Below are 9,743 nucleotides of genomic sequence, written 5' to 3'. Positions count from 1 at the left end.
GAAATGGTTAGCTGCTTTTAACCAATGCACTTAGATCACCATAAAAAAGGGGAAAGGAGCCCATAAAATTAAAATAAAACTACCTCCCCCCACCCCTCCACCTCCAAAAAAAACTAAAATAAAATGCAAAAAACACCCACACCCCTGCAGCTAACCTTGACAACTACCTTCATTCACAGTGCTTTATACTTAAACCATGATGGGGAAATGAATAACAGCAGAGAGAGGCCACCGCTTTTAAATGTTTTGCAACAATCCAGACAATACTTCTGGCCTCTGCTCATGCTTTACAACAGTGAATCAGGACAAGATATAGATTTGCTAATGTGCATTTAATCACCAAAGATTTGAAGATGCCTGGGTTTTCATTCTGTAGTTTCTAAGACTGTGTCCATTAAATGCAAACAAAAAAGGAAGAAGTCTTGGCAGAACAGAAGTGATACACACTTGACGATCGAATCAATTTAAATTATTATTCATGGCATATAGCCTGGTCCATGCTCTAGCTGTTTCTAGGGCTTGGGCTTCGTTGGTCTTCCACTGCTCTGCTACATCATTTGCTAATGGATCATCTGGAATGGGAGCACTTAACAAAGCCTAGATCGATAGCAGAACTGTGCGAATCTGCAGTGACGGGGACCACTTATCTTTCAAAATATCTAAACATATTCTTCCCAACTTGTCTACATTAGGATGATAAATTTTGGTCATGAAATGTACTTTAAGGGCTGCCACTGGGTATTCTGGAAGGAATAGTTCAAGCTTAAAAACTCCTCCCTCAAAGGGGGAATCCTGAGGGCTGGCAATGACCACATGAAAATAACAGGCGTTGCTCTCATCTGGTTTTGCTTTAATGCCGGGAACTGGTTCTGCCAGCAAACGCTGGGTTTCCTTAATAATCCTGTGGGGCAGCCCGGCCATCTTGTCAGATCCTAAGTTCGGCCTCTGGTCTGGTATCCAGCTCTACTCCCCTCACGCATGGGTCATCTGCTGTTTTTTAAGGGCACTAATTCTTGTGTTTGTTGACTCAGATATTATTTACAGATTTTTTTTTTAAATCGTTAACTCTGCCACCTATTCATTTAGAGTTTTCATATGTTTAGTAAGAACGTCTTTTGGTTAAGTTTTCATTTCTGCAGTGATGTTAATATGCTTCTTATTTTCTTTCATTATTATAATTCTATGGGATTTGGTCCTGATCTTTTTTAGTTACTCATTTTTATGTCAAGTAGATAGTTTTCCTAATTTTACTGCTATCAAGCTCTGCATTTTTCATATTAAAAATTAAAGTGATTTACTTTATGAGATTATATAACTCTAGACCTCTCCTATACTTTCATTTGAATCTTTTTTCTTTTCTTTTTTTAAACTTGTCTCTACTGTCCCTGTTCTATTTAATTTAGATCCTATTCCCAGCAGACTGCAGGAAGCTCTGTGTGGACTTTAGTTCTGGAAGGGATCTTCGGCTGGAGATCCCTTGAGAAGTCATAAGACCCAGAGTACCCAAGTTCTGTTAAGATCTTAGTTTCAGATACTACAGTAATGCTATCAATATGTTCCTATTATAGGGGAATCTGTAGACAGTCAAAAACCATGCCATTGACACTTTCCAAAAATTATGAATGACAACTTAAATTTTCATCTGCTGATTCTAGTCATAACAAATTTAATCAGAAAAGAAAATTTTAACAGTTTCTCTAACCACGAAAGGGTTTTCTTTTCTTCTTCCTTTCCTCTTTGCTTTCTAAAGGAGGTGATCATTTCACAACAAATACAAATGTCAAATCATCATGTTGTATGCCTGAAATGAATCTAAAGTTGTACGTCAATTATACTTCAATTTTAAAAAACCTGAAAATTCAAAAGTGGGTTTAGACTACTTTAAAAATTATTAAGTTTTACTGATATAGGTCACAAACTGAATTTTAGGATATAGAAAAGAATTTGCCAAATGAGAAATACAGCTCATGATTAAAACCACTAAAGATATTTGAAATCATATAATCACTAATAAAAGGAGAATAATCAGGATTTTTGCTAAAAGAAATATTGGTATGTACAAACATTATACCCTACATTAAAAGGCAAAATTACTTGGTTTTACGCAATGCTTGCAGCTAGGGGATGAATGATTAGTTTCCTCAAAGCAGCAAACAAGGTAAGAACATACTATTTTCAGGTTCTAATCGAAACAGTAAAGGAAAACTAAAAGTAGAGGAAGAAAGGACAATAAAGAGAGCAAATTCTGTACCCTGTCATTAAAAGGCACATTATCAAGAAAAAGTATTAACCAAACGATGTTAGATAAAACTTCAACTGGTTTCTCTGCTTCTAGAAAAGTTAGGATTTGCTTCTGATCTTCTGAAAAGGTTAGGATTTGATCTGCTCAGTTAACCATATTAAAAAAGTCAATCAGGAAATCAAGCTTAATAACTATCATAGTTATTAATAATTATCATAGACTTAAGAATTTGCTAAGGGTGACCCAAAACAAAAAAAGAAAACCAATCCACACCACACACACACAAAATCTATTTAAAAATTGGCTTACTTAAAAAAGGACTTAAATATTTCCCAAACAACACATACTAATAAGAACATGAAAAAGTCTTCAACATCATTGGTCATTTTGAAAATGCAAATCAAAACCCATAAATACCACTTCACATCATTAGAATGTCTATTATTTAAAAAAAAATAACAAGTGATTTGTAGGATGTGAAAAAATTGGAACCCTTATGCAGAACTGATAGGAATGTAAAATGGTGCAGCAGTTGTAGAAAACGATATGGCAAATCCTCAAAAAATTAAAAACAGAACTATCATCTGATCCAAAAATTCTACTCCAGGGATATACCCAAAAGAAGTACAAGCAGATATTTGTACATCGACTTTCATAGCAACATTATTTATAAAAGACAAAGGTAGAAGAAACCTTAGTGTCCAGTGACAGATGAATAGATAAAATGTGGTAGACACACACAAGAGAATATCAGCATTAAAAAAGAAAAATTCTGATACATGCTACAATATGGAGGAATACTGAAGACATTAAGCTCAGTGAAATAAGGCAATTACAAACGGACAAATATTGCATGATTTCTCTGAAGTGAGGTTCCTAGAGTTAGTCAAATTCATAGTCAGAAAGTAGAATGATGGATGCCTGTGGCTAAGGGGAGGGGGAAAAGGGTAATTAGTGTTTAATGGGTACAGAGTTTCAGTTGGAGGATATAAGTCTGGAGATGAATGGAGGTGACAAATGCACAATACAAATGAACTTGATGCCACAGAACTGTACACTTAAAAATGGTTAAAATGATAAAACTTTATGTTATGTGTATTTTACCACAATAATTTTTTAAAAGTTCACTAATATTCTCTGTATTCTTAAATTAGTAAAAGATAGCATGTTTTGATGACTGGAACACTTTTATGTAAATTTTTTAAATGTTCAGTATAAAAGACCAAAGTACTCAATAGTTTTTTGCCTCTTTTTCATTAAATGATAGAAAAATCTATTTCCTTTAACAGGAAGAGTTAAAACTCTTCAAACTGAGGGAAATTCAATTGATGTAGGTGGGAAGAAGAGTGGAAAAGAGAAGAAATTACAAAACAAAGAAAAACAAAACACACAAAAAAAAACCTTGTTTAGTTGTTTCTTCCTCCTTTTTAGTCTCCTCTTCTTCTAAGCTGGGACTTTCCCGGGAAGAGCTGTCCTGTTGGCTAGAGTTCTTCAATAGTACAGGATCAATTTGTGCTTTCAGGAGTGCAAGTGTCTCAGCCAACTCGTTTCGATTTCTAAAAAAAATGGAAAAACAGAAGGCAGCATAAAAATCTTTCTCCTGTTCTAAGCGTTGTGGTTGCCAAGAAGAGTGGGGAAAAATGGGAGTTTGGGATTAGCAGATGCAGACTAATTTATAAAGGATGGATAAACAACAAACTCCTACTACGTAGCCCAGGACCTATATTTAATATCCTATGATAAAGCATAATAGAACAGAATATGAATATAAGAATATTCATATGGATAACTGAGTTACCTTGCTGTACAGAAGAAATTAACACAACACTGTAAATCAACTATACTTCAATAATTTTTTTAAAAATCTTTCTTCAGTTCTAAAATGATTTCAGAATAACACCTATTAGAAATTAACATTTAAAAAAGAAAAACATATTAAGAGCATCCAAAACACTAGTACAGCTAACCCTAATTAACCTTACATTTTAAAATTAAGTATTAGGAATGAATGCATATTAAAATAAACTGTTCTTAGACTATGTTTTTATTAGAATGGCAATTCAAATCTTTTTGGTTAAAAAGAACAGTATGAACAAAATTAAACAAAAACCAAAGTTTGATAATTTTTTTAAATATGATGCAATCTCTCAGGAGTACAAAATCAAAGTAAATTCAATTTGAATAAAAATATGAGAAAATCCCAAATAAATAAGATACCAATCTACAAATTATCTATTTTTACTACCAAATCCAGAGGTATATACAATATGGTCAATTTTAATGCTACATACAATTAACGATAAAACAATAATTTAATCATAAATAATTATTTATAATAATAATTTAATTTTTTTCTTGCTCAGAAAAACAGTGTGTAACAGCAGAAATAAAAAGGAAACCTTGGACTAAGAGTTGGGAAATATAGTTCTAGATCTGCCACTAAGTTAATTAATCAGCACCATGATCTCCCCATCTGTGTCATCAAAGGACTGTGCATGCACCTCAATTCTATGTAGTTAGTATCAAGATGAAATTATTTGTTCTATCTGTCATGCCACATATGTCCTCTATCCTCTGTTTTCACCTCCATTTCCAATTCCGCCGCCTTTCTAGCTAAACACTACTGCTTCAAAGTGGGGACTGTCTGATGAAGTAGGCTCTAAAAAATACTTAATGAATAAACAGAATCCCTGTTCCTAAACCAAATGGCTATGTACCCCTAGACAGGTCATATATCTTCATCAGACCTGAGTTTCCTTATCCATATAAGACTGGATTCTCTTAAGTATTATTAAATTCGTTTCCAAAGAAAGTAAAAAATTGCCAGTGACAGACATCTTTCAGAAATTAAAAGGACAATCATTTTGCCATTGTCTATGAGAAAGAACACACAGGGTTACACACATTATAAATATTGTGCATGGGAATGACTATGTTTATACACAGTATAACTATCACATTAGCATACAAAATAAAATGAACAGTTTTAATTATCTAATAGTAGTAGGTCACATCAGATGCTGTTTCAAGATTGTGTGAAACTATACTCACTTTACAAAAAACAAAAATAGTTTCTATTTTTGAACTTCATTAGCCCAACCTGCTTCTAACCTAAGCCTCTATCCACTTAATGTTATTACCATCATATTTCAATGAGAATTTCAAATGTATAAGTGCCCCAATCCATTTGTTATTTTCTGAGGTCATGCTGGAAACTGAAAAATATATTTAAGTATTTCACTACACCTTCTTTTAAAAGCTTTGAACATCAGAAGCATGCCAATACTTGCTAGAAAATCCATGTCAATTACTTCCAGTACTCTAAGCAACAAAAAAATTTGCCAAAAAGTTGATTAAAGAACTCTCCTAAAGGCTTTTAACCTGTCTATTACATTAAAATGCAAACCTAATAAAGCCATTATCTTATAAAAACAGAAAACTACCCATCTGGATTTCTCCTGTTTCAATCTTATAATTAGATTTAGTATGTTAAATAATTTTTAAAAGCCCTAAATTGGAATGGAGGAAATTTTAATATATATAGATTAAAATTATATCCAATTTCTTACCACTTTTTACAGAACGTTTTATTTTTAACGTAATTTTAAAGTGTTACCTTCCATTTATAGTTATTACATAATACTGGTTTTACTCTCCATGTTTTACAACACATTTTGAGCCTGTCTTACACCCAATAGTTTGTACCTCCCCCTACCACTGGTAACCACTAGTCTGCTCTCCACATCTGCTAGTCTGCCTCTTTTTTGCTTTATTCACTAGTCTGTTGTATTTTTTAGATTCCACATATAAGTGGTAACATTAAGTATTTGTCCTTTCTCTGACTTCACTTTGCATAATGCCCGTCACGTCCGCCCATGTTGCTGCAAATGGAAAAGTTCCCTTCTTTTTATGGCTGAGTAGTATTCCATTGTGTATACCCCAACGGATATTTATGTATATTTATTTTGTGTGCTGCAACTTTTCTAAATTCACTGTTGTACTCTCTGGTAGCATTTTTAGGATTTTTCTATGAATACCATCACATAATTTGCAAACAGTGGCAGTTTAATTTGTTCGCTGTCAATCTGGATTCTTTTTCCTCTCTGATTGCTGGGTAAGGATTTCCAAAACTGAGTTGAATAAAAGTGGCGAGAGTGGTCATTGTTGTCTTGTTCTTGATCTTAGAGGAAATGCTTTCAGCTTTTCTCCAGTAAGTACGATGCTAGCTGTGAGTTTGTCACGTATGGCCTTTATGATGTTAAGATGTTCCTTCTATGTCCACTTGCTAGAGTTTTTATCATAAATGGACATTGAATTTTATCAAAAGCATTCTGCATCTATTAAGATGATCATGTGGCTTTTATTCTTTAATTTGTTAATGTGGTTCATGTATCATGTTGGTTGACTGATTTACATATACTGAAGAACACTTGCATCCCTGGGATAAATCCCAGTTGATCATGGGGTAGGATCCTCATAATGTTTATTTGCTTGTTTGTTTTGACTGTGCCATGAAGCATATCAGACCTTAATTCCTTGACCAGAGATTGAACCCGTGCTCCCTGCAGTAGAGGTGTGGAGTCTTAACCACTGGTGGTTAGGACTTTTAATTTGTTGCACTCAGTTTGCTAGTATTTTGTTGAGGATTTCTCAATGTTCATCATTGATACTGGCCGGTGATACTGGCCTTTTTTTTATGATATCTGTGTCTGGTTTTTGTATCAGGATGATATTGGCCTCTCAGAATGAGTTTGGAAATGTTCCTTCCCTGCAATTTTTTTTGCAATAGTTTCAGAAGCATAGATGTTAACATCGCTCTGTTTGGTGGAATGCATAACTGGCTCACTTTGCTGTATAGAAGAAACTAACACAACATTATAAAACTATACTCCATTAAAAATTGATTATAACAGAACAAACAAACAAAAAATGGTTTGGTAAAATTTACATGTGAAGCCATCCAGTGGTCCTCTACAGGACCTTATAAAGGAGTCTGTGGATTCTAACCATTCAGTTGTTTTGCCCTCTCCCTCTCCATTGCTTTATTTTCTTTAAAACATTTCTTCACTCAGACATATTAAATCATGCTCTCTTATGATCTCAGGTGTTTACACTTCTGTTCTCTTCAGTCCAAAGTGTGTTGGAAGCTCAAGTTTGGGCAGACTGACTGATTTTGACAGATTCTAAACTATCTGTACCTACAGTTAACCTAGACTTGAGTGAAATGAAACGTTCACTCTAATTATTATAATACGGAATATGAGTTTTCTTAAGGGATGTTCAGAATTAGAATTGGCAGGGATAAACAAAAGCAACTGTTCAGAAGCAACTGATCTGGTAGCAAAATTCAATTAAAAAAAAAAAAAACAGACAAAAAAACAAAACCAAGCACAGGCATCATCTTCTGGCAAACATGGGTTAGATATCTTGATCCTCCATAGCACACTGGAGTAATCTCCATCACAGATCACATTTACGACACTACATTATCATTTCCTATTTCCCTGTATCTTTCTCCAACAATATGGAAAGCTTAGGAACGGCATTAAGTCTTTTCCCTTTCAGAGGCCAGGACAGTGACAAAGCAAGTTTTTAGCAGATGTCTGTAATACATGATTCCACTATTCACCAATAATATTCCACTTTTCTCATATAATTTCGTATCACTGAGCAGATAAAAAGGAAAAAAACTGAGTACAACAGTATCTAAGGGGGTCAAGAAACCGAAAGAAGGTATTAATGAGTAATATTAACAGGAGTATATTAATAACAGAAGTTAACATTAGTGAGTGATTACTATGTTCCAGGCACTACTCCAAAATCATGACATGAATTAGTTCATGTAATTCTAATATAATCTGATTAAATAAGTACTATTATTACCCCCATTTTTTAGACTAAGAAAGTGAGAACATGCAGAAAGATACAATGATCTGCCTATGATCAGAGTTAATTAATATATATTAAAGGCAGAACTGAATTATAGAAAGTCTGACTTCAGAGACCATATTTTCAAACTCTGTGCTATATTAGTCACAGAAATTCCTTGACAGATTTCCTAATTATGTGTACATGAAAACTGTACACTATTTAGCAAACAGCATTTTGAAAATGATTATGAAATAATTATTAGTATTTAAAATATTTTTGAGGTATAATTTATATCCTTTGAAATGAACAGATCTTAGGTGTTCAGCAAATCGGTTCTGACAAATGCATACACCTGTGTAATCCATAGCTCGATCGAGAAAAGGAATATTACTATCACCCCCAAACCCCTCCTGCCCTGTCCTACTCAATTCCTCTGCTCCAGCAAAAGCAAAACGGAATCAGTTTCAAACACTGTAAGCATACATCAGTTAATTCCAGAACTTAATAAAATGGTATGTACTTTTTGATTTCTAACACATGATAATTCCTTACGAACAAAGCCACAAAATTGCATGCATTATAGGTCATTTCTTTTTATTGCTAAGTAATAACCCAAATATGAGGACTATTATGAACAAAGATGCTATGAACATTATTACACAAGGTCTTTCAAAACATCATATAGTTGAAATCATAAAGTTAATTTCAGATTGCCTTCTCTTATTCAGTTCAGTTCAGTTGCTCAGTCGTGTCCGACTCTTTGTGACCCCATGAATCACAGCAAGCCAGGCCTCCCTGTCCATCACCAACTCCCAGAGTTCACTCAAACTCACGTCCATTGAGTCGGTGATGCCACCCAGCCATCTCATCCTCTGTCATCCCCTTTTCCTCCTGCCCCCAATCCCTCCCAGCATCAGAGTCTTTTCCAATGAGCCAACTCTTCGCATAACGTGGCCAAAGTCCTGGAGTTTCAGCTTTAGCATCATTCCTTCCAAAGAACACCCAGGGCTGATCTCCTTTAGAATGGACAGGTTGGATCTCCTTGCAGTCCAAGGGACTCTTAAGAGTCTTCTCCAACACCACAGTTCAAAAGCATCAATTCTTCTCTTATTAACACGATTTAAATTTCCTCTATCTTTTCATGGCTTGATAGCACATTTGTCTTTTAAATGACAATATTCCATTTCTGGATACACTGTAGCTTATCCATTTACCTGATGAAGAACATCTTGGCTATTCTCAGGCTTTGGCAAGTTTGAGTAAGCTGCTACAAACATTCGTGTGCAGGTTTTTGTAAGGACATAAGCTTTCAACTTCTTTGGGCAAATGCCAAAGAGCATGACTGCTGGTTCATATGATAATGTTTAATTTTGCAAAGCCACCAATCTTTCTGACTGTGTCATTTTGCATTCCCATCAGCAACGAATCTAAGTTCCTATTGCTCTATATTCTCACCACCATTTGGTGTTAATAGTGTTCTCGATTTTGTTGTTGTTTAGCCCTTAAGTCATGCCCGACTCTTGCAACCTTATGGACCAGAGCCCGCCAGGCTCCTCGGTCCATGGGATTTTCCAGGCAAGCATACTGAAGTGGGCTGCCATTTCCTTCTCCAGGGGATTTCTCCGACCCA

General features: G+C 34.7%; 1 protein-coding gene and 1 pseudogene across 2 annotated transcripts in view; both read right to left on the bottom strand.

The window, feature by feature from the left end:
• Positions 1 to 9,743, bottom strand: part of RSF1 (remodeling and spacing factor 1) — a 149,564-nt gene that overhangs the window by 49,865 nt on the left and 89,956 nt on the right. For both annotated transcript variants that reach the window (XM_010853238.1, XM_010853239.1), the window contains exon 5: positions 3,644 to 3,798. In XM_010853238.1, coding sequence (XP_010851540.1) covers positions 3,644 to 3,798 — 155 coding nt within the window. The remainder of the gene's footprint in view (positions 1 to 3,643; positions 3,799 to 9,743) is intronic.
• Positions 7 to 3,637, bottom strand: LOC104998171 (annotated as a pseudogene).

This window comes from Bison bison, unplaced genomic scaffold (genome assembly GCF_000754665.1).
Source record: "Bison bison bison isolate TAMUID 2011002044 unplaced genomic scaffold, Bison_UMD1.0 scf7180017864324, whole genome shotgun sequence".
In the NCBI taxonomy this organism is placed as follows: Eukaryota; Metazoa; Chordata; class Mammalia; order Artiodactyla; family Bovidae; genus Bison; species Bison bison.
This window is presented reverse-complemented; position numbering and strand designations above follow the sequence as displayed.